The sequence below is a fragment of the Typha latifolia genome, chromosome 1 (genome assembly GCF_019914945.1).
Source record: "Typha latifolia isolate L0001 chromosome 1, TyphaL0001v2, whole genome shotgun sequence".
Classification (NCBI taxonomy): Eukaryota; Viridiplantae; Streptophyta; class Magnoliopsida; order Poales; family Typhaceae; genus Typha; species Typha latifolia.
The window spans coordinates 19,197,020-19,222,140 of record NC_133086.1 but is presented as its reverse complement, the minus strand read 5'-3'; the positions used below and the strand labels follow the sequence as shown (position 1 = coordinate 19,222,140).

The 25,121-nt window shown below is 41.0% G+C and overlaps 5 protein-coding genes across 8 annotated transcripts; 2 read left to right on the top strand and 3 right to left on the bottom strand.

Annotated features, from left to right (window-relative positions):
- Nucleotides 1–4,595: 4,595 nt before the first annotated feature.
- LOC140780450 (uncharacterized) lies at nt 4,596–6,430 on the bottom strand. Its single transcript, XM_073126023.1, has one exon. It carries the CDS (start codon nt 5,998–6,000, stop codon nt 4,819–4,821), a length of 1,182 nt encoding a protein of 393 aa, XP_072982124.1. The 5' UTR covers nt 6,001–6,430; the 3' UTR covers nt 4,596–4,818.
- A 268-nt stretch (nt 6,431–6,698) lies between these two features.
- LOC140802760 (protein DCL, chloroplastic) lies at nt 6,699–13,980 on the bottom strand. 4 transcript variants are annotated; one of them, XR_012111709.1, is made up of 5 exons: nt 13,277–13,900; nt 12,101–12,215; nt 9,178–9,256; nt 9,056–9,111; nt 6,699–7,065 (listed from the first exon to the last, which is right to left on the bottom strand). XR_012111709.1 is itself a non-coding variant. In XM_073158363.1 (3 exons), exons 1-3 carry the CDS (start codon nt 13,678–13,680, stop codon nt 9,604–9,606), a joined length of 696 nt encoding a protein of 231 aa, XP_073014464.1. In that variant the 5' UTR covers nt 13,681–13,980; the 3' UTR covers nt 9,353–9,603. The 4 variants fall into 4 exon arrangements, 1 of the variants encoding a protein (XP_073014464.1); XR_012111708.1 differs by having other exon boundaries at nt 6,718–7,097; XR_012111705.1 differs by lacking the exon at nt 6,699–7,065 and having other exon boundaries at nt 8,659–9,111; nt 13,277–13,899.
- A 1,421-nt stretch (nt 13,981–15,401) lies between these two features.
- LOC140802692 (uncharacterized) lies at nt 15,402–16,798 on the top strand. The gene is made up of 2 exons (XM_073158239.1): nt 15,402–16,068; nt 16,185–16,798. Exons 1-2 carry the CDS (start codon nt 15,660–15,662, stop codon nt 16,262–16,264), a joined length of 489 nt encoding a protein of 162 aa, XP_073014340.1. The 5' UTR covers nt 15,402–15,659; the 3' UTR covers nt 16,265–16,798.
- Nucleotides 16,799–18,766: 1,968 nt separating this feature from the next.
- On the top strand, nt 18,767–20,884 carry LOC140802691 (heat stress transcription factor B-1-like). Its single transcript, XM_073158238.1, has 3 exons — nt 18,767–18,957; nt 19,040–19,269; nt 20,076–20,884. Exons 2-3 carry the CDS (start codon nt 19,060–19,062, stop codon nt 20,604–20,606), a joined length of 741 nt encoding a protein of 246 aa, XP_073014339.1. The 5' UTR covers nt 18,767–18,957; nt 19,040–19,059; the 3' UTR covers nt 20,607–20,884.
- Nucleotides 20,885–21,646: 762 nt separating this feature from the next.
- LOC140802690 (abscisic acid 8'-hydroxylase 3) lies at nt 21,647–24,321 on the bottom strand. Its single transcript, XM_073158237.1, has 9 exons — nt 24,056–24,321; nt 23,642–23,960; nt 23,398–23,550; nt 23,062–23,310; nt 22,889–22,981; nt 22,704–22,782; nt 22,499–22,605; nt 22,082–22,200; nt 21,647–21,963 (listed from the first exon to the last, which is right to left on the bottom strand). The coding sequence occupies exons 1-9, from the start codon at nt 24,250–24,252 to the stop codon at nt 21,849–21,851; spliced, it is 1,431 nt and encodes a 476-aa protein (XP_073014338.1). The 5' UTR covers nt 24,253–24,321; the 3' UTR covers nt 21,647–21,848.
- Nucleotides 24,322–25,121: the final 800 nt, after the last annotated feature.

Sequence of the window (25,121 nt, the reverse complement as noted above, 5' to 3'; positions counted from 1 at the left end):
CCTCTCCCTTGATTCATTTGCTCTACTTTATTTTCCTTGGATTCTTAGGTGAAAGTAGATGCTTGTGAGAATGCAGGCCATTTATTTAGCTGCACACAGCTTGTAGGGTTTGGTGATGCAGCACCTGGATCTATACATAGTGGAGTTAGCGTGCCTATCACCCTCCCTATTACTAGTATGATCACTGCCACAGATACTTCTCGATGCCTCTCTTTTCCTTCATCAATCTTAGTACTAGGATACTGTTCTCCTGTCTTCAGTTTGGAGGTCAATTCTGTTGTACATCTAAATGTTGTATGGCCTGATAGGTGTGGTTGTCATGTAGAATGTCGCGCCTATAAGTTTGCACCTAAGCTTGAGATAATAGGTGCTCTCTTAGTATTTATCTATCGACCGATGTATGAACTTGCTTTTGAAATATCTTTCTTCACACAGTTCTGTCCTTCCGTACAATCTTTTTCTAATTACTTTTTTGCCCTCAAAAGGTGAAATCTATTTTTTTGAGAAATTAATCTGTTGCTTGTTCATCATCCTATGCCTCATGGCCAGGATGAAAGTTAGAGATGATCAAAGCAATATATATATATATATATATATATATATATATATATATATATATACAGTTCCTCAGTGACCGTTAGGTATTGATTCAAAAATAACTCTTGAGAGCAAAGTTAAGCGTGAGCACCAGCACGTTCTGGCTGCAGTGCATGCATCAGAGACCTTTCATTAAATGTTATCAGTAACAGTTACTGCTCAGTCTCCCTCCTATCACCTTGTTCTTCCAACAACTTCAATGCTTACGAGTTACAATCTCGTTTCTCCCCTCACTCTGGCAAGCCGGTCGAACACCGAGAGATTGTTCTACCTAAACTTAAGAACCATTATCTGCTACAGGACGAATGCTGAGTACATGGACTCCCCCTTTCACCTCTCCAGTGTCTTGTGGGGTTGGATGTTTGGGAACTGGGTGCACTCTGCTTTATCGAACCCTATACTTATGCCAAGAGACAACTTTGGGCGAGTGGTCCAGTCCACGTGGGCTCCGTCCGGTCACCATCCTTAGGAAAGAAGGTGCCGGAAGCTGGAGGATCTCATTTAGACCAGCCCAAGGGAAGTCGTAGTGACATGTCTCCCAGTATGGAGGCGTCGTCCATCAGTAGAAGCTTCACAACCCGGAGAAGCGGACAAAGATGGGCTGCTTTGGTTTCTGTACTCCTTTTGTCTACTCATGAATGCGATTGATTAGGAGAGCTTAACTAGATTTAGGATTTATATCATCGGATTAATGCAAGACAACGAGTGATGGGAACACCTGCTTCGTTCTCGTACTCGGGGACATGCAATGTAACGAGAACCCCAACGCCTAATGAAAGTATTATATGTCTTCGTTACGTTATCACTGATGGGCACGGATATGAATCTATTATTCTTGTTTGGTTTTATCCCGATGGAAGACAAGAATATTTAACGTGATTATTACACTTAAAAAGCCTTCTAAACTTTTGTTCATTTTCACATATATCTTCTCATTTGTTTTTCGTGATATATTGACCTCTTAACTACATAAAACATCTGAAAGGTCTTTTCTAATAAATATTAAATTATTTTTTAAATAATAATACATAAGTGTCGCACAATAAATTTTAGACATTTTATGGAACATTTTATTATTTAATCATTTTGTATGGTGAAGATTTTTTTTTATTCATAAAAAAGAAAGAAGAAGATATTTTTATAGTTTAAAAAGTTATTGTGTATACTAAAAATAAAATAAAATGGACCGTTTAGAAATGAAAAATAGCTTAGGAAATCTTAGTATATTTAGTTATTTCATATTAAAAACATCAAATTAGAAGTAGCATGAAGTGCGTCTAAGACTTCGTACATTTGATTAAAACCTTCGATATGGATTCCCTTCCATGCTGTGGGATTACTTTTTAATGCTATAACTCAACAGTTAGATGCTTATTAATTCTGACATAAAATGCTGATGACTAGTCTATTTACATTAACTAATCTTTTCTTTTCTTTTTATTTTTTAAAAAGAAAATGATAAGAGTACGTAGCTTGCACTCCCTGTTCCCGGTGGGCTGCTTGTGATCAGAAAGTTGGAAATCGACTTGAAACACAACATCGTGCTGTCACCGACCACGGACACGTGAAGGAGCGTGGGTGGCGGTGACACAACAACGGTTATCTTCTGATTATATAATAAATAAACTTTAAGAATATATATCAAAAACATCTAACCTTGTTAGCCCATAAAATAAAATAAAAAAATCTAACCTATACTGTACCAACTCCGGTAGAATTAGTAGTTATATTTCTTATGACCAAGGAGGTTATAAGATCGATTACAATTCTAAATAATTTTTTTGATAAAAATTATTTAGTCGTTGGCGGTGGCTTGACTTAATGATTTGGCTCGGTTGATGGCTCGACGGTGTGGTTGACTTGGAAGAGCAGTTTGGTGCTTGGAGCAATATTTTAGCGGTGTTTAGTTTAAAACAATAATTGAAGCGACGCACACAGATTGAAGTCTAAATTAGACACACTTAGTGTTTTTATATCCAGAGAGGGTTGACTCTTTATCCAACCCGTATTTAGCCTTCGGGCTCTTGAACAATAGAAAAAATATCCAACCTTTCATTAGAGTTGAATAATAAATATTAACATGGTAGAGCGAAAACGATAATAAAAACAAAAGTTAGGAAGGTGAGTTTTAGTTAAATCATAATTTCAGATATAATTATAAGATGTAATAATTAGAAGATATTTCAATCTGTTTATGAATGTTAAGTAAAAAATCTCAATCACAGCCAAAACTATACTAATAGACAAGGAGTGAGAAGCATTTCCTTTTCATGTTCTCTTCCAAACCAACAGAGAGGGATAAATGGGGCGGGAGGTCACCTCACCTCATTGTTCAGGAAAAGTGACCGTTGGGGAGCGGCGGTTCGTGTCACCGACCGGGGGATCTCACCTCTCGACACGTGCCAGGGGGAAGGGGGGGAGGGAGGTGACCAGGTCCACTCGCGCGTGGCTAGCTCCCCTTACTCACGTGCCGTTACCTGGTACGGATTGTAAAAAAAAATTAACGGAATTTGGCCTTGGATTCTAAAGGTAGAGAGTAGAACGCAGACATCTATAGCTTGGATTTATAGATATTAGTGAAAAAAAAAGTTAAAAAAGAGTACTGCTTCTTTACTGGCGATCCTCGAAATATACTTTTGAAAATTTAGAAAAGTATGGTAGGTAGGCATTCAGCATTCTATTCACATTTCAAATTAATCTGGAGATGCTTTTCCTATGTCTCAATGGAAGAGCTCCTTATCGATTATTAGAGAATAAAGAAGATTTCACCCTTTTCTAATTATTCTTTAATGTAACAAACTGTACGTGGACACGTATAGCTGGGATCTACATGCACATTTATTGTCCAGCGAAGGATGCTGGACTCTAGTTGCCCATCTCAGATAGCTTACAAGAAGAATCTTGTGATAAGAAAAAAAAAAGGAAAGGAGACGGAAAGAAGGTAGTTTTGGCGTAGTTTCTTAGGTTGGAGAGGGATCCAGGCGTAGTGTATTGAATAGTGAAGGGGCCGTGCAACGGTGAGCTGTTTGGTTATAACTTTGGTAAGGGATTTAATTTGGAGACGTTCAATAATAGTAGAATGTCCGGGACACTGGCGCAGTGTGACCACCAAATAGTTGGCAATGGCATTATTGTTGGAGGATGGGGCAACAAAAGAGCATAGCCTTTTTATGGGCAGTTGGGCCAATGCTTTTGTGGCTTCACTGTCGTTTGTAATTAGCTAGAAGGGAATCAAGTTTATTATACAGTCACATGAGCACCACCTCAATTATGAGCTAATGAGCTATATCCCATGCTCTATGATGCGATGGCCAACATCTAAGACCTCTTTGCCATTATGAAGTACCCGACCGTGTCCTCCCATTTCAGACCACATGATGTCGGTTGTAATGAGTCTGAGAACAGCCTCTGTGACAAAACTTGCGACCCATCTTTTAACGAGACTCATTCAAAACTCGGGCTCGGCCAATAGGGAGGTGGGAAAAGGGGCCGGGGGTCTTTTTACTGTTTCGGTCCCCGTCACAGCGCGTGCCTCTCTCTCTCTCTCTCTCTCTCTCTCTCTCTCTCTCTCTCTCTCTCTCTCTCTCTCTCTCTCTCTCTCTCTCTCTCTCTCTCTCTCTATTACCTCGCCTTCGTATTGAACTTCGACCGCAATCGAGCCAACCAACTCCCGAAGCTGTTGTTGGCACGCAAGCAAAAGAAAAGTGAAAGCGTAAACGGCAGCAGAGGGAGGCTTCACGCTTTCATATGAAAGGAAAGGAGACCTCTCGATACCTCTCTTTTATGATATCGATATGGTAGCGAGCGAAACCCAACACCCGCGCGTGTGCGTGGAGGGCCGACCTCAACAAAGACTAAACAAAACAAAGCTTTTCTTTTTGGGAACGAGGGGGGGAGGGGGGTAAAAAAGGAGTAAGCAGTGAGGCATCCGAGAGACACACTCCAACCACTTGGTTTGTCTATTCACACCTAACTCCGAAAAGATTCGTAAACTTATATGGATAACAAGTAATATTATTTTATTTATCCCCCTCTAAATTATCGCTCAAGATGCATGTGCCATTTGTTAATTACTTATGATACACGTATTCCTTTTACTATGATTCCTCTTTCATCGACTTTTTACATGGCCTCCATTTTATACATTACTTCCTGAAACAAAAATTCAACAAAATTATGAAAAGGGAGAAGGGGCATCTTTCGGATCCGGTCACCGCCGAGTCAGGATTTGGACACCGCCTCGGCGAGTTTCTCCAGTTTGAGTGCGATCTCGTCCGGTAACTTCACTGGCGGCCTCGTTTCCCTCCGTCGCCGGAAGTCGAGGGCCAGAGCGTCGGAGACCTCGTCGGAGCTCCAGCCGGCTCGCCGAAGCGAGTCGGAGCACCGGTCGGTCTTCACCAGTAGCGCGTCCAGCACCGCTTGCGCGTCGACCATCACCGCATCGTCGCCGTCGAAGAGCCCGGAGGCAGAGACGTGGACCATGTCGCAGACGTCGGTTTCGCCCCATCCGCCATCGCGGAGGACCGACCCGATCCGATCCAGGTAGCTTCCGACCCAGTCTGGTGTGCTCTCTCGCCGTGTTGGACCGAGCCGCTTTGGATCTGGAGGTGGCGGCGACGAGCAGGAGGAGTTCGAAGAAGCCTCGGAGGAGGAGGAGTTGCGGCGGCGGCGGTCGGAGGCGGCGTCGCTCCAGAACTCAATCCAACGAGGGGCCTTTCCGGCGACTGCGTCGAGACTCCGGCGAGTCGTCGGTGGCAACTGCGGCAGCTTAGAAGAGGGCTTAGGGCTCTCGGGAACGACGAACGCGGACTCTCGGTGGAAGAAATCCGAGAGGTCGAAGCCGCAGCAGATCACGCGGTCCTCGGAGACGAAGAAGACGGGGTTACCGGCGAGTGAAGGGCGGCAAGGGATGTAGCACCGGTCAAAGAGCGGAATGAGCAGAGGAGCTCGCCGGAGAGCGGATCGGGCGAGTCGGATCGCGCGCTCCGGATCCGCGGAACGGGGTCCCCAGGACCGAGGCCAGAGAGCACCTCGAGCGATCTGGAGCGACACAGCGGCTATAGGGAGGTCGAGGGAGGACCGGATCCGGGAGCGGTGGCGCCAGTCAGGGAACCCGGGACCAGAGGGGAGGGCGAGAGAGAGCACGGCGCGGAGATCGGGGGGGAAGGCGAACCCGAACTCGGCCTCGATCCGGAGGAACTCAGCGTCGGATAGACCGGGCCGGAGCTCGACGGAGGAAGAGCGTAGGTGGGACACAACGGAGTCAGCGAGAGGGGAGAAAGAGAGGAGGCCATTGCGGGAGGAGGAGGTGGTGGAGGAGGCGGCGGCGCGTGTGGAGAGACGGCGGAGTCCAGCTGCGTGGGCCGGGGTGAGGCCGACGAGCCTCCGGTCGACGTCGACCATGGCGGATTAGGGCTTTCCCGGCGGCGAGAGGAAGAGTGGGAATAGACGAGTGAAGTTGGCAGTTATGGAAGGAGGAATAGGAAAAAGGAGGAGATGGAAGGAGAGAAGGGGGACGAGTGGGTCTTTATATTGGGTCAGTACACTGTGGGCCCCACAGGCGAGATCTTGGCTTGCCGTGCCTCTCTGCGTGTGTGTGTGTGGGGTGGGGGGCTTGCCTTTTTACAAAATGCCCCTCAAGTTGGAATTAACATCGCGTAAACATTGGATTCAATTATAATCCAGCCCCTCTTGTTTTCAAAATTCATCCTTTGGTACAGGGACCATCTTTGATGGCTTGGATAAATAAAGGTGGTAAAGGTGTACTCATTCGAATAGGAAGATATATCATCGATGGTCTCTGAATAATATGAAGCTCATCTCAGTATTAGTGGATTAATCAGACGCATGATTGCTATTTTTGGCCATTATAAATGCTTATTAGTACACAAGAGCGAGATTTTATGATACGAATACTGCTCGGGTTATCATAGTTGGACAATTCAATCAATTTGTTGACGGTCGCATTGAATCCCACCTCACCACTTTATCAACAGTGATTAATGCAGTGATGGAAACTTTAATATCTACACGAGAGACCGAAGCAAACTCAGGTTTTATGCATGATTGAGATTGGAAAAAAAGAAGAAGAAAATGCTCGGTTAGAAATCATATGCCAAAGTTAAGATGAGCCAATAATTGTCACGTTTAAACATTGACATACATGAAAAGATGGATGGATACTAATAAGACTACCATTATTATATAGAAATTCTTAGTCATCCATCAGGCGCCGTTCTGTCATGATCCAGCGATTTCAAAGTGAGGGGCCCATTTCAATACTTGTGCCCATCCATCCCCAAGTGGCTTAGACTTTGGATTGGTGGTGGTGGCCTTACTACCGACCATTGGGACCATTTCCTCTCACCCTCTTCTCATGCCGTGATCACGTCTCTGGCGTCCACTTATTAATTAGTGCTTACTGCTTGCATAGTGGAGGACTACAAACTGTACGTACGCCTTTCAAGACTTTGAAGAAAAGGCAACTGGTTAATGCTCTTCTGTAATCCAAGACACAAGCAAGCTTAATACTATATTATAGTATGGGCAGTGAGCTTAGGGTCGTGCATTGGGAGGGTTCGTTTGTTACCGTTACAAATAATAATTATGCTAGGCAATCACTTTCTTCCATGCATACTTACGGAGAAATCTTCAATTCGAAATGAGCAGTGTGTGTGAAGTGGTTGACTTAGTATAACAGTAGTACCAGTGACCACAGAAGATTCCTTTTGGAGCACCGCTACGCTTGTGCTCGAATTCAATACTTGCCATGCCCGAGCACGTGCAGACATGTGGTGGTAACTTCAAATTTGAGATCGGTCAACTCATATACTTGCCAAGGATAGGAAATAGTTAATAAAGTACTGTTATATTTGCCGTGGGCTTATGCAAGTATAGATGTGAATGCATTGAATAGTTCTTGGTGGTAATATATACAGGTACTATAATAAAATTCAGCATTTTCTCAGAGATGAAGTAACTTGCAATTGAGACACTCTAAGTGAAATCTATTTCCATAAGACGTAAAGAGTTGCTAGGTAAGTCAGATTCTTTGGTGGTGGTTTGGCTCGATGATAATATTGTGATATAAAGTTTACAAAGAAGAAAACCAAATTACTGTGACAAACTAAAAGGTTGACAATGTCTTACAATATGAGATAGTAGGTTGACACAGATTAAAAGAGAGGTAGTGCAACTGCTACTATGAAAAGAGGCAGCATGACATCAAAATTGAGTCATAGAAGCACTGCACTTCAAAATCGAACTATGATGTACAAGCACTGGATGAATTATTTGGTTAAAGAGAATTATTCAGGCCAAAAAGCACCTCTAATATTTCTATACAAAACTATGATGTAGATGTTCTAAAGAGAATTATGATAGTATTCATAGTAATGCACTACAATTATTTAACTCTGTACAGTTGAAGCCACGATGGAGCCAGGTATCCTAGATAAGCACTTCCAACATGTAAAAGGGAAGGGGAAAAAAAAGGAACTCGCAAAGGAATTGTCTCTAGTGTGCAATTTCAAAGGAGGGTTAGTAATGAGAGCTTATAAGATAAAAAGCCTATATGTCTACTAAAGGTGGCAAAGGATAGGGGCATCATTAGGGCTCCATTAGAAACCAAGATAATATAGGAGAGAAGTAAAAGGTGTGGATAGAGATGGCTCTGTTAGGAGTACTAAAATGGTGTTCACACATCTGGGCTTAGAGTTCTCTAAGGAGGCATCTCACTATCAAACAAAACATGGAAGAGAAAAGAAGATGCCAAGCTACTTTAAAGCAGTTAGCGATTTGATTAAAAGTGAGCTGTACCCGTGCGCAGGCTGCAATTCGTGAATTAGATACCTTCTCCAATGTACAAATAAAGCTTAAAAAAGAGAGGCATATATAAAGTTCAACTATAGCTAAGAGGTGTAACTTTGTGGTTGTGGATTAAGCACCCTCTAACTGTAGAGTAACTTTTCCTTTTTGTTTCACATCAACTCATTAGGTGAACAAACGGAATGTAGGCTAAGTTACAAAAGACCAGAATTTATATATAAAAGCAGAGTGGGCTGCATTAAGAACCATTCCTTTCAAATAGGGGTATCAAGTAAGCTTCTCGGCTCGTGTGCCACTCAGACTCAGGTGTACATGGGTCACTTAACTCAAACTACCTAATAGCTAACTAATCATTAAACAAGTGGGGCTAAAAAGCTTCAAATTAAAGCTCTTAGTTCCAAAAAAAAAATTTATATCTTATCCATGACATGGGAGCTCCATTTTGTTGCCGTTACGAAATTTGAGGGCAAGATGAATATGCCTTTTTATAACACCAAAAATAATCCCAGTCTATAAGAAGTATATTATGATTTGCCAGTAATACAAACATATATGAAAACAATAATCTTTAGTAATGGTGCTCATGGAACTAGTCATATTATATATTGATTGGTTTTGGGTCATGACGTACCTGATCCATCTAAACTTGCAGTCATGTACAGCCCTACTAGCACTTCATGCACACATCTGGTCATAAATAACAAGGTTAGCACAACGCAGAAAAGTAATACGAAAGACAGATGAAATATTTACCATACTGCCTTCTAAATTGTTGTTCTTATTCTCTTATCAGCATTGGATGCAGAAATGTAGTCTATCCATCTGATGGTTTCTGAGATAAGGTAATTCTCATCAATAATTTAATTTTGAAAAAGATGTAGCGTTTGAAACAAAACAACAATAACCATCAGCAGGTGTAATCTGTATATGATGCCCACTTCACCAAGCTTTGATTATTTCATCATTTACATATATAGCTGTGATAGCTGTAGCAGATCTAACAGTGTTTAACTGAACATCAACTCTTCCAATCACAAAGTCCTATATCACAGGCTGACTGCAAGATGTAATCTTGGAATGTGGACAAAAACCAAATTCTAATTCAATCAAATACAAATAAAGGGAAATAGCAAAAATTTCAAATGCATACAAACATCTTTTGCTCTCTTCAAGTAACCTTCAGTCATTATTTCTTCTCCTGCGGAAATGTCTGAGAATAAAACTGTCCGCATATAAAGGGTAATTCTTTCTTATGAGGCCTTTAATGCACTTCCAATATGAGAAATCAATCAGTTCACCATCCTTCCGTACTATGAATAGACAACGGGAGTTTTCAAATTCTGGATGAAACCCTATCTGCCATTGGAGAAGTAGTAATGACATCGTCTTAGTTTAAACATAATATATTAGCAAAGATTGCAGTTAAGAATGAGCATATGTCTTATATGGGATCATATAAAAATTGACAAGTAGCAACAATTTAACATTGCTAACAGATTTATGGTTACATGATCATATGTCACAGAAACCAGGTAAAAGTATGCAGCACATTCGAAGTATAAGCTGCAGTCTTTACAGTTTCATCTGTGTATGATCATGAGATTGCTCAGTTTCATGAGAACGAGAGTGCAAGCCAGTACCATTTGCCAAGTAAACATAAATATTCAGAAGTTCATTTGCAGCACAGGATATTTTATATTTTAGCAAAGTCTAAAGAACAAGAGAACAGTGTCTATGGTATCAAGTATCAACTGATCACACTGTCCAAAGAGGATTGTTTGTCAATGATGAACTTGTAGTGGTAAGTCTTAAACTTGTGCAAAATGAATGATAGTTATGGAATGTAGGTTTTAGATAATAATAAAGTAATAAACCAAAAGATGGAAAGCATACAATATATTTTCCCTATATACTACTAGAACAAAACACAAATTGGGGAAATGGGGGAATATTTCATTATGGCCAAACCATTAAAAAACCTAGAAGGTCTAAAGTCATAAAGAGAAACTGTCTTAAAAATGTTTCATATAATAGATTTAACATGCAAGGATAGCAATAACTACACCTGTAACAATTCGAAGGCGGAAACTATTTGCCCTAAAAAAGCAACTGGTTATTGCCCCATGAGTTATAGAAACTGAGGGAAGAAGAATTAAGGAGATATTGAAAGGTAACTTAAAAAGAAAAGGAATAGTCAAAATAAGAATCTCGAGGCCTCAAAGCCTAATCAATGGCACATGTTATAGGGCTGCCAAAATAATCAAGCCGGCTTAAATTCGGCTCGATAAAGCTCGATCAAGCTTGACTAAAAAATGAGTTGAGCTGAGCTCGATCTTTAAAATAGGCTCAAAAAAAATTTCGAACCAAGTTTGATCATGAGCCGACTCGATCAAGTAGGCTCGATAAGACTTGCAATAATAACAATTATTATATATATATACAATATCAGTAATACTTTCTATACTATACTATACTTTTGTTATATCCTAAAATTTATTTAAATGGATTGTTATGTACTCTGAACTTATAAAGTTTAATTCTGAATTCTGATTCTATTATATATTTTTCAAATACATGGATATTTCTATTAGTTCATATTTTTATAATTTTTATATTTTTTTAGTTGAATTATGTCTTATTTTAAGTTTGATTCAAGCCCAAATCAAGCTTAATTTAATTCAAGCTTGATCAGGCTCGAAAATTGGTTTGAATTAATTCAGACTTAAAATTGCTTAATGAACGCTCGTTTAGGCTCGAGCTAGAAATTGGCTCAAATTAAAATAATTTTAATTCAAGCTTGATCACAAATCTATGTTCGAAACTATTTTTAATTCAAGTTTGATCAGAGTGAGACTTGATTACACCCCTACTTATCAAGGCCTAAACCAATCTGAAGCTTAACTTTTCACCATACTCATGAACATACATGACATAGTACTTAAATCTCTACATAACTGAAGTGGAATGCTTATGTGAAATCCTCAAAGAATTGATTGTCTAAATTAACCATGCAGAATTGTTCGTCAAGTCACCTCAAAATATTGGCTCATTAAACACTCAGAAAGTTTCATCCCTGGAGCTTTATCTGTGCCAAAAATGTCTTTATCAATGTTTCCAACATTTCAGTTCTTTTGATATCATCAGAGGTTGCAAAATTGTTCACCATGTGGAATTCCTATTTGCCAGACTTGACTGGGACCTCAATTTTGGTACCAACTTTAGATGTTATCCTTGAATGCAAATTATACTTATTATTGAAAATATTGTATTAGGAATAATTTCAAAGAAGCACACATCAGGGCACAAACAATAGAAATAAGTCCATTCATGCAACCACATAATGATGAGGATACCTACTTTATCGCTCTGTGATTCATCAAATGCTACAAAAAATGGTCAGTAAGAAATCAGCAAGCTCTTTGAAGAAGATGAGCATGAAAGAAGAACTACCATGATGCCTGCCATAAGGCCATGGTGCAAAATGGATATTCTAGGAAGTACTAAACATAAATAAAAAGCTCAGCATGCTGCAGATTTCTGGTTCTACAATTCTAACACTCAATAACAAGAGCAGAACAGGAAAGAAAAGAAAAAAAAATGCTGTTGGTTTCAAGTAAAGAGAAAGGTAGACATAAAATACACCAAATTTGAGAGATTTTTGTTATAAGAAACATACTGAGATGAAATCAATTCCACATCCTATCTTCTTTTCAAACTCTGGATGATATGGAAGCAATCTTTCTATAATGGTTTTCTCATGTTCTGGGCTTAATCTGTCACCGCATTCATACCTACACAAAGAATTAACATAATATCTAATAAGAGCAAACAGAAAAGGAGGAAAATATTAAAAATTTCTAACTATACTTATGCTTCAAGTTCAACAGACAAAAAATAGGGTGTCATTGTGTCAACTTTGATGGCCATGCAGGATAATTAGTTTAGTACAAATGTTATTCAGCTCTATAGAAGAATCATCTATAATTGAATAAAACTAAGTAGAGGGCCAAAAGTACCCAGCATGCAGTATGGCATCTCTCACTACAATGATAAAGAGTACAGCAAACTTAAATGTCGTTATTAATATATTTTATCTCTAATGCCATGAATTATTAAATATGGCACTGAGAAGTTTGGCCATCATTCTTGCAAGGTCTTGGAAACTTTACCTAACAAAAATGTAAGATGAATCATTTATCAGGTTTCAAGAGAGGAAGAAGTGCAAGTAGGACAAGGAGAAAGACAATCTATTTGAATGCAAGTTTCAAGTTAGATTGCAATGGTACATCGTTGCTTTTCTAATTATCTAAGATGTCAGCTTTCCGACTGTGAATATAAAAGCATCCTTGGAATCTGCACCTTGCACACCTAGGATTCATGCATAGGTATTGTGAACCTCCACTTACTGAAATTAACATAACATTAATAGCAACTAGTAAGTGATAACCACATTATAATCAGTAAATGCAAAGTCAAGCCACTAATTCATCATACTCAACCGCTCCCAGAACATTATAAACCTCCACTCTTGACTTATAATTGTTCAAGTTACTATACCTTGGAGAGTGCTGATCATTTAGTCTTGACGCATTAAGAATATTCTTGTTAAATTTACAATTGCTAAAGCACAAGTTAGCAACACGATGCTTGGCTCGATGATCAAAAGTTATCTGGCCACAAAAATCTTGATAGGGCTTAATCAGTAATCACTGTAGGCATAGCAGAAGACTAACTTACTCTTTACTGCATATCAGCAGTAACAAGTATCTCATGCATAACCACATAAACCACCTAACAATGATTCGATTAATTAAGGCATCTCAAATCAGCAAAAGCAATATAACAAACATACTTTCCGGAATGGAGTATCATCCTGACGAATCCTACGAGGGGAACTGTGTCCTGCAAGATCGCGTCCTCCCAATCCACCCAATCCTCATCCCCCTTCCCCCGCTTTCCACTCTGTTTCGCGTCCCCCACCGCCCTCTCCTCCACGGGGACCTCGTCGGAGACCGGAGAATCCTCGCCATCCTCGCTGGACGGGGAGGAGACCAGAGGCCTCCTCAGTAGGGCCGGGTCCTGGGCGGGGGCGCCATGGCTCCGGACCTTGCCGCCTCGGAGAACGTGGAGAGTAATAAACGGGATTGGGGGTGGAATAGAAGGGAATGGGAGGTGAATTTGGGTTTGGGGACGAAGGGAGTGGTGGTGATGGTGGGGGAGGAGAAGAGTGGAGGAAGCGGAGACGGAGGAGGCCATGGAGAGAGAGAGTGAGAGAGAGAGAGAGAGAGAGAGAGAGAGAGAGAGAGAGAGATGGAGGGAGGGAGGGAGGGAGGGAGGGAGGAGGAGGAATAATATTATTCGCTTGGTTGCTTCTTATTCTTGCCCGGTTACGTCATTGCCGCTCTATCCGTGTATCGATCTCCTCCGCTATTTTTACTATCTAGTCTTCTCGTTTGCTCTCTGGGTGGATTTTGGGTGGGGGGGGGGGAGCGTGGATTAACGGTTGCTGGTGTCCGGCGCCGAACGGATAGAGTTGAAACTTATGCAGCATTCCGGACCTCCAGTCACAGGAGCGTAGCTCCATTTAGCCACTTTTCCAGCGCAAATATTTTCAGCTAAGGGTGTAAACTAGCCGAGCCGGAGCCTGACTGAGCCCGACCTAAACTAAGCCCAGACTGCGGAGCTTTAAAAAAAAAACAAGAACTATTATATATATAATATATAATGTTAATAAATATTATGTTTGAGCTGAGCCTATTCAAGCTCATTTATTTTGACACCTCTACTAAACCTATCCCAGAGAGACTCTCAAACAGGCTAATAAAATGATTAGCTCGAACTTGATTTCTTTATCAAGTTATGTTGATTATTAATTAGAAAAATCCTTGTTTTTCTATAGTATTTATGAGTCACTGGCAGTCCAACTAATTTTTATTTTATTTTATGCATCTCTCCATGGTCCTTGCTTTATAGGCCCGTCGAAATAAATATTGGGCTCGACTCAATTAGGGGTTAACTCAGGATTAGCTCAAATACAAATGAGTCCAGCCTGAACACGAGTCAGCTCAATAAACTCAAAAGTATTATTTCTAGATATACATATATATTATGAATAATTTATAACTATTAGACTTTAATTTTAATGGTTAATATATCTTCTAAGCTCGACTCGGTAAGATTTGAATACGCTAATTTAAGACTTGAATAGATTCAAAGGCTTGCCTTAAATAAAATGAGGAGAGCTTAAACCATATTTTAAGCTTTGAAATTTATTTTGAGTCAAGCTGGCCTGAGCAAAAGCCGGCTCTATCTGGCTCTTATGGCTATGATCTAATGATCTACCAACTTTGCTCATTAGTCGCCATCATGGCTTCTTTAAAAAGGTAAGAATTACCTGTAATAAATAGAGGCACAGGCTGAGCCCTGGATTGCACTGCGAAAGCTAAGATTATATAATTTTCATAAATTTAGTATAAATAAAAGACTACCATGCAGAAAGAAGAAGGGAAAAAAGAATACATGATTACTTTTAGTATTCAAGAGGCATAGCAACAAGATAGGCTTGCCAGTACACCAGAAAGCTCTTCTTTCACAGAAAAGATAAATAAATAAATAATGACTAATGAATAGCAACCGCCTTACAGAGTTACAGTGCGAAGTCTCATGTACCACATTTGATCAATATGAACACTCATTTAAGCTCCTTCTCATCTAACCTTTGTCATAATTCTATTGACTAAATGTTCTACTATCTTCCATACACACTTGAAACCTGGAATTATTTCTTTACGAATTCTTATCTTCCCACCCAGTGACCCAGGCAAATGATCTCACTGGGTTTATCGGGTTCGGATCAACGTAACAACCACTCTAAAAGGTCCGAACCAAATTGGCGGTCAAAGACAATTCCCATGACCTTATAATCATGTCAAGATTTACCGTTACGTCAGACCACATATTTCCCTCCTTAATGCTCAATTATTACATTCCAGCAAGAAATTAATTAATAGTAATACGCCGACAGAGCATAATGACCCGGACCAACCAAAGCCCATTCCACCACCCTTCGAACCAATCCCTTTCTTTCTCCCTTAATTCCCTTTCTACCCCTCTCCTCACCCTTAACTCCTTAGTCCCCTCTTCCTCCGTCTTCCCTCTCCTCCAAAGTCTGAAACTCTACAAAGCGAGCGAGCCCTGCAACACCCCGCTTCGGTGGGCGGACCCGGGTCGCCTTCATGTCGGATCCAATCCCTAACCCTAATATTAACCCCAACCCCAACCCTAGCCGACCTCTTGTCGGGCTACTCAAACAGCGGTCGTGGTCACCGGACTCGGATCGCGACGAGGCGTGGCTCCGCCGGAAGGGGATCCACCGGGGCCGGAGAGGCCGCCTGATCCGGAGCGTAACCGACGAGGATCTCGACGAGCTCCGCGGATGCATCGATCTCGGATTCGGGTTCGACGCCGAGTGCTCCGAATCCGGCAAGCGGCTCGCGGAGACGCTTCCGGCGCTCGATCTATATTACGCGGTGCGCAAGAGCTACCACTCGTCCATCGCCGAGGGGAACTCCTCGCCCTTGGATTCGTCTTCATCGTCGATCGATGGATCCCCGATGGGAAGCCCCCTCTCTATCTTCTCTCCTGGTACGACAAAAGCAACTCCTTTCTTTTTCTGCACTGGAAATTGCAAAAAGGCCCCTGTAGTTTTATGTTATTAGAAGTATAATTTAATTTTGGTGGTGCAAAATTGGGATGCGAAGGTGGTAGCCCGGAAATGATGAAGGCGAGACTGAAGCAGTGGGCCCAGGTGGTTGCTTGCTCTCTGCGTCAACGTTGCTAAATTCGGTGGTAATTGACGAATTAAACGGGAAAGGAATCGAGGGAAAGTATAATGTGCGATCCAATCTTTCCACTTAGTTCACATTTTCCCCTCTTTGGGCCTGCGTGTATGTAAGTAAATGAGTGCTGACCGATAGACTAACTTCGGTTACTCTTTTTCACCTTTTCCGTTACTTTCCTATTTCTCATAATTTTGACGGTTTCTATTGATGCGTGACAAAGTGAGGAATTGAAGTTCTCTTTCTTCGATATAACACATTAATATCCCAGTTGGTTTGCTCTAAGATTGCCGCGGATCCTTCTTCTAAAGCATCGAGCTAAATTTTCTTTACATATCAAATTATTCGTATTGCTTTGTGGTTGGGAGATCTGGTTGACAACTAAGCATCTCATGAGTTAGTCTCTCTTCGTTGTATTCGTTATTGTGTTTGTTTGTAATTTTTTATCCTACTTTACAGTTTACATTGGATTGATATTATTTGTGATATAAATGGCATTATGATCAGTATTTGAATCTATTCTATGCTTATGAAAATCTTCGAATCACTGTAATTGGCCTCATTAGCATAAGTAACCATTCCACCACAACTTTCTCGACAAAGTTGCGTCTACATATTCAAGAATTTATCTCAAATCTATTGTCAACAAGTTGCTTCCTTTTTATTCTTAATAAATCATGACCTTCGTATAAGAACTCATCATCGGACTATAGTAATAGGCTTCTAACGGCAATGAGTTGCAAAGTGTATAACAATATATACGATCTACCCTTCGGTCCTACTCTAAGTAGGGCTTGGGCTTGGGCTTGGGCTTTGGCTAGATATTAGCCCATGGGATGCGCCTGGTTAAGTTTTTAGTTCCTAATTAACACAAAAGGATGATCTCGCATAGGTAGCCCACGGGCTTTATATCATCCATTTTTATATGCCTTTTCTACTTTGTTTCTGGTGACAGGCTTTTAAATATATCTTCCATTAGGTAAACTATACAGTATGTTTATCATTATATTTAGAAATAAAAAAACAGAGATAAATTTTAGTTTATTAAAATACTCTTTCTTTTTTATATATATTATAGAGTTATTTTAGTTTTTTATCGTTTTCAACTACAACGTTAGCTGTGCAAGGCATTTTAATAGTTAACGGAGTTCATGTGTCAAATAAAAAAATTTGGAGAGATACACGAAAAATGGTGAAATTTTAACTGGTCTAAATTTTATTCTCAATCACATATCAACATACTTTACCTGAATATCCTCAGAGAAATCTAAGCATTTTTGTTATATAAAAAGATATAGATCGAGGACAAAGCGAGATTCCCTTAAAAAAAAAAAGAGGAAGAAGACATAGAGAGTACAGGTAAAGTAGTCACCTTTTATTTGGTATTTAATGACTCTAAGTCAGCTGGAACATGCAAGGAAAGTATTGGCGATCGATCTCCCCGTCAAATGTTTGAAAATTTTGAGAGGCCCATTGTCTACAAGCAATTGAAGTAGTAACCTACTTCCAAGGACAACAAAGGTGAAGTCATCAGTTCCGGTTCTTATGCAAACGGAAGAACAATTCGTTACGGAGAGTCTCTCCTTCCAGCTAATGCACAATTTTCTTTTTGTTTCTATTGGGACCATCTAAATTGCGCGAGAAATCCCACTTTTCCAGCATTTAACTTTTATGGATAAAAGTCATTTGTTCCAATCCTGCAAAGATGTTGAGATTAATATTTGATCCTACGTACAATATTATAAGGTCATGACTTCCAGAAACGGTTGAAAGAGTGATAAAGTTGTCACTTGGACATGGTAAAATAACCCCTTCGCCGGTGAAAGAACGGAAACAAACGCAGGAGTCAATCATTTCAAGAGGCCAATTGCAAGACCTCAATTCCAACCCCGTCACATCTTTTGACTAAATGCTATGCCGTCTCCGTCACATCCTCACCTTTTTTTCCTCCTCCTATTGCTTTCTTTTCTTCTCTCTATCCTCTTTGGACAAAGAGATCTATTTTGTTTTTCTTCTTCTTTTGATAAAGAAATGTAACTGAAGCAGAGTGCAAAGTGGGTACGTTTCCTTAAACTTACCTGTAGAACTATCGACTACGACTGCAGCCAAGCCCAGCAGAGCTTAGAGAAGATGTCAGGCGACAGAGTTCGTGCGGTTGGTGTGGCTGTGTGCGAATTTTGCATCTAGAACCTTATGTTAAGGCTAATTTACACTATTGCATATCCCGTCGTCTCTTTTCCATAAAAGGTGGGTGCAGATTTACAAGCAGTCAAAAGGTAGGGATTGAAATGCAAAATGCGCGAGATGCATGCAGGGTGTAAAATGAAACATTCCCTTTTCTTCGTGCTGATATGTCTCTAGAAGCGGCGTATAAGGTAAGGTGACGCGAAACGTAAGGAAGGACAAAAGCGTGCGGGAGGAGGTAAAAGACAAGGATGACCGACACGTGTCCGGAGACTCTTGAGAAGCTTCTTATGTATAACCACTCCTGACCCAAATAGAGAAGGAAAAAAAAAGAGAGAGAGAGAGAGAGAGAGAGATCTAGTTTTCTTCTTCTCCTCTTCCTCCTTACCAAACTAATGGAGATTATTCGGATGCTGTGATAGAGGTGAATGTATTATGGAAGAGCTGCGATCAGGCTTCTATTGCTGGGCTTGGTTCTTCCTCACTGCTCTCTTACTCTTTGTTTGCATAGGTAAACAAAAAAAAAAAAGCACCGATTTTTCTTCTTTCTCTTGAGAGTATTAGAGCTATTAATTTGTGTGAGTTTGTTATAGACTAGGGAGATTATTCAAGGATGGCGCAGAAGAGTAGAGGTGGGCCGGCGCCGTTCTTGACGAAGATGCATCAGATGGTGGAGGACAGAGAGACGGCCGACGTGATCTCTTGGGAGGAGAATGGGAGGTCGTTCGTCGTCTGGAAGCCCGTGGAATTCGCGCGTGACCTCCTACCTCTTCACTTCAAGCATAGCAACTTCTCCTCCTTCATTCGCCAGCTCAACACCTATGTAAGTTTTATCAAATTCACCTCTCAGATCTTTAATTTCTATTATGAGGACGTACGTTTTTAATTTTTAGAATATTTTTTTACTATCTTGAATTGAAATTATATTCCTTAATTTTTTCTTTTTTGAGTTAGTTCATTTCAACTACTGTTTATATATACTTATATTGATCAGGTCATGTCGCAGCAACCTGCTAGTAAAACAAAGTAATTTTTTCTTCTACATATAATGTTGGCCATTAATTAAGTTTTGGGGAATTAAGAGCAATTATAATTAATTTTGAGTTATGCTATAGAACATAGATCTATCTTTTGCTTGCTCATGCGTACTCATTTTAGAAGGAAAAAAGAAAAAAAAAATTGGAATGTAGAGATAGATCTCATCAGCTGCACGTCTACTGCTTACGGGGGTCAAAATTTAAAGCAGTAGTCGTTTTCAATATCAATGGGATATGTGTAAATAATCTTGAAGACTAATAAATTTATAAGTTGGCATCCAATTCCAAACCCAACATAGATAGATAAGTTGAGCTCGTTCTCTTTGTTGTCTGTATAATAAGATTCCGTATGTCTCAACTCTCAACAAACTCATTTGGCTCGCCCTTAGTCATGCTTTTATTAGGTCGTCGCACATGTTTCACATAGTCGTATAGCAACAAGTTTAGAATAGTGAACCCACGTACAAGGGTTATAATGTTGACCAGTCAACCATTAATGCTGACGTCAACAAAAGATCACAATATAAAGTAACACGTATGTTTCTCTTTTTGATATTTACCGAAAACCACTTCTATGTTCTTATATTTTCAGGGCTTCCGCAAAGTGGCGCCGGACCGGTGGGAGTTCGCGAACGAGAACTTCCGGCGAGGAGAGCTAAGCCTCCTCGCTAGTATCCATCGCCGTAAGGTAGCAACTCCTCTTCCTCATCCTTCTTCCATTGCTAACTCCGGTGACGTCCACAGCTCCTCCTCCATCCCCTCACCTCCTCCTTCACCACCCCAAGATCTACTCGGCATAACCAACGAGAACGAGCAGCTCAAGAAGCACAACCAGATACTGAACAAGGAGCTAACGCAAGCGAAGCGCCACTGCGAGGAGCTCCTGATCTTCCTCTCCAAGTTCCTCGACGTCAAAGCGATCGACCTCAAGCTTTTGATGCAAGACAATGCAACCCTAACTCTAACTAAGAGAGAAGAGAAGGAAGAAGAAGACGGAGAGGAGACTGAGGAAGAGGGTAGTTTAGTTAAGCTTTTTGGGGTGCATATAGAGGAGAGAAAGAAGAGTGGGAAGAGGAAGAGAGGATGGTGTGACGAAGGAGATCATGGATGCATGGTGCCATGAATTAAGATGCCAGCATCCCTGCAGATTGGCAAGGGCGAGAACTGCACCTGTACTCGACGTACGTAGGATCGAGCTTGGTTAATTAAAGGTACAGACAATATTTTTAATATATTTGTGTAATTGCTGAAACAATCTTAAAACTCAAGCTGTAGAGTAGTGATCAGGAAGGGTGATCAAGAACCCAAGTAATGCTTCTCTATTACTGTATCTCAAATTAACTTGCAACGTCCAAATCAGTGCTATACAAACATTTAGCATTTGATCGTTTAGTTCTTCAAGTTTTATTGTTAATATTCTTAAGCTTCAGGCGTTCCAATAATATGTTCACAGTGGGATGCATACGATAGAGGTTAGTAGTCGTCGGAAGCTTGCTTTCAGCTCATATATATATGTAATCAAATCTCATTGAACCATATAAAAATAAATAAAATAATTACATACAAGTCTTTGCTTTTATTTTAGTACATATAACACCTCAGACACAAAAGATGTAACCGCTAGTAATTTCATGTGAGCAATTTAGATGTAAAAATAGATTGGTTTAGTGGACCGGGCTGGGCTGGACTGGGCTGTGTCCAAATTAAAGACACTGTTTCGAATATTTCTTTAATTATTATTATTAAATTAATTACCTCATCTATAACGTCATCAAGTAATGTGATCTAATTTGTTACCTTTTATCTGAGTGTTGGCTAGACCTAACAAGCAGAGCACTCAAACTTCCTCTCTTCAACATTCAAATGATTCAATCCACATAAGTCTATTTTTAATTAATCATACATTTTAAAGTTAATGTACCCTCCCCATCAAGGCAAACTTGATACAACACCTGGCTCTCTTTAGGCCATTCCACTGGGAGCCCAGAGCAAATGTCACCTATTTCTGCCACGTGTTGACACGATAGCTGTCCAATCCTATGTGGATCCTATGCTACGCATCAAATTTGACTTTCACGCTGCTGATGTTATTTCGTTATCCGAGCGAATGTCGACATAGAATATTGCATGTTGGAAAAGGCAATGCGTGGGGGACAACAAGGCTTCCAAATCACATTCTTTTTAATAGACAAATAATTAGCATAAGATTGATTAACAAAGCAAAATAATAATAATAATAATAATAATAATAATAATAATGCTAGCTAGCTAGAGATGGATCCCTCTTTGCCTTGGTGATAGAGGAATCGTAAGCTTTTTATCTAGACTGATAACGTTAAATGCCTAGCTCCGAGAATTTTTGCGATTAAACTGACATAATGCTGCTGCTTGATCTCCATAATTTAGCTGGAAGGCCATGCTTGGGGATTGGAAATGGACCATACTCGATCTGATCACCATGACATCCAACGATCTCCCACCTGCAGCAAAAAAATTCACATGATCTAGAATAATTAGTCTTTTTAAGATATATATAGTCCAAATAAACACAAATGGATGTGGTCCAGTACTTTAGAAGGAGGGATACACTACACTCACCTGTAGTTGGTGACTAAGTGATGGATAACGATGAACATTTCAAGCTTGGCTAGCTCGTTGCCTGGGCAAGCATGAACTCCATTGCCGAATGGCAAGAAGGTATTGGGCTTGGGTGCAACCTGTACTCGTCACAGAAGGAGCATGAGAATATTATAGAATGGAAAAATTCTATGGATGCAAAAAAAAGTGACACGATAAGATTATAGAATGCTCTCATGGTTGTTATACGTTAGAACTAGGTGCCATATTCTATTTTTCCCGTCACTGTCAGGGCCGTTATAGCTAGGGTGTTAATTAATTGAATTCATACGCGCCCTTTGACTCCTAAAATAACGGAATAAATGTACTGAAAGCGAACATAATTAAAAGTGCCCAGTGAATCAAGTCATCTATTAATGAATCTAGTCGCGTACGTACACTGAATCTAGACGGCTCGAACTTCTCTGGATGTTGGAAGAATTCTGGGTTGTGATGTATGTTCCTGAAGAGAGGCATCACCTTCCACCCCTTCGGGATAAGAAATCCTGGACAAAAGAGTACTATTTCCTTTAATATATATATATATATATATATATATATATATAAGTAGAGTTCGAGTGTTCGACTTGGAACACATGCTTACCTTTGTACTCGACGTCAGCAACTGCTTCCCTAAACGTGAATGAAATGATGCTTGCCATCCTTAAGCTCTCCAATATAACCTAGATCAAAAGAAAAGAGAAGAAGTACCATCACTTTCCACATCCAATCATGAGCACAAACACATGCTCATGCTTGCAATACATTTGTAGGGGTAGATGAAGACACCTTATGAGTCAGTGGCATGCTTCTCCTTTGGGCCCATGTCAAGGGTTGGTTTCCACATGACTTGTTGGCTTCATGTATGGCCATGTGCTCAGCCTACATACATGAAAGTAGTACTAAGTCTCTATTAGTACTCCCATCTGGTGATCAAATTAAAAGAGTGCCATGCGTACTACCTTTACTGCTTGGAGAAGTTTTGGATGATCATGCAGGTACTTCATCATCCATGTAAGTACACTGGCGGTGGTATCCTGCGCCGCAAAGAGTACGCCGATGATGTTGTCCGCGATCTGGTCGTCGGTGAGATGCTCTCCCTTGTCATCCTTAGACTCCATGAGGCATCCCAAGAGATCGTTCTCCACCACTCCCTTCTTCCTCCTCTCGCTCATGATATCACTCAGTATGCGATGCAGCCGCTTCCTCGCCTATTTTGCGAAAAGAAACATTCATACGAGGCGAACAAGCGTATATAAGTGGAAGAAAATATTGTAGATCGTATTAACTTCTCTTACTTGGATTGCTTTGTAGTACATAGTTCCTGGAATCTTAGTAGGGAATGAGTTATAACCCTTGTTGACGATCACGTAATTCTTCTTCAACTCTTCTTTACAACGCTCATCTAACCGGCCGCCAAAGATGACAAGGATGCCAACATCAAAAGAGAGCTGATCGAAGGATGGAAATCAATTAGAAACACCGCATTATAAATAAAACTGCTAAACAATTGGCCAAATGTTTAGTGATCTACTAATTAACCTTCTTCATATGATGAAACGTGCTAGTGACGCGCCCATTCCACGAGTCCAACACGGAGATGACGATAGACTCGACGCCGGGAACCAGGCCGCGAAGGGCGTCAGGGCTCAGCGAGCCTTGGACAAGCTTCCTCAGCCGGAGATGGTAGTCTCCTTGGTGGAAGAACAAGGCCGAAGGGCCAATCATGCACTCCTTGCTCCGGGGATACGTAGGCTTGAAGAGGTGGGCTTGGTTTACCAATACAAACCTGGCAGCCTCAGGGCTAGCCAACATGACACAAGGGCAACCAAGTAGGTGGGTCTTGAAGATCTCACCATACCTAAATAAGACACAATTCATGATTTCAGTACATAGCACCGAAAAGAAATAAGCAATAAGAAGAGTTTGAGGAAGAGTAGTAACTAATTGATTAACCTCTTTTGTTTGGCGGAGAAGAAGAGATTTGGGTCTTGAGAGTAGAGTTGAAGGGTTTCTCCAACGTAAGGCCAACCCATGGAGCCAGGTGGGAGTTGAGCTCTCTGTAGAGGCCTTCTCTTGCGCTTTCTTATGAAGAGATAGGAGAGAAGGACGAGGAGAAAGAATGTGCACACTAGGCTATAATAACCCATCATCTCCAACTTCGACCCTATGGGATCGATCGGTCGAAGGGATCAAGGAGGGGGAGATGGAGAGGGGGATTTAAGGATTAATGGGTATATATAGAGGGGAAAATAAAATTAATGAATGGAGGAGTAAATATATAATTATCATGCTCATACACGTGTAGCCGCGACAACGCTCCCAGGAAATTTACCAAATCCACGCGATGAGACTTTGCCATAATTTTTTAGCTCCCGGTCGGACGCATGACGAGGTCATGTTACTATATAACGTTAGTGCGGCTAAGTTGGCACGTCCGCACAAGTACAACAAACCAACATGGTTTCACAGGTGTCTGGATTCGAGCAGGACGACAGAGGATCTAAGGTTGTCGGACCCTATAGCCTTAAGATTCGCACCCGGCCGAGATCAGAGCCCGTGGACGGCCCAGGATGCTTTGGCTCAGGTGTGGCGCGCAACGGACAACTAGGGTGCGTTACAGCCAGGACCTGGGGCCATGGGTGGGGGCCCCAGTGATCCGACGGCTCGGGAGGATCGGGAAAGTTCGGGAATGGGCGGGGGCCCGGACGAGGGTGGTGGTCGACGTCACCAACAGCTAGAAAGGGAGGACGTGTCGATATTCTGGTGGTGGGGTTGGAGATAGTTGGAGGACGGACATTTTGGGTCCGCCTCGCACTCGGCGGATGGATCCGTGGTTCGGCGTGGAGTTGCACTTGTAACTTGTTGGTGGCTTTGGGCGTCACATGAATCTCGACGATTTCTCTCTCTCTCTCTCTCTCTCTCTCTCTCTCTCTCTCTCTCTCTCTCTCTCTCTCCTTTCCTTTTCTTCGTTGTTTTTTCCTCACATGGATTCTGCCATCCATAAAGAATATTATAGACG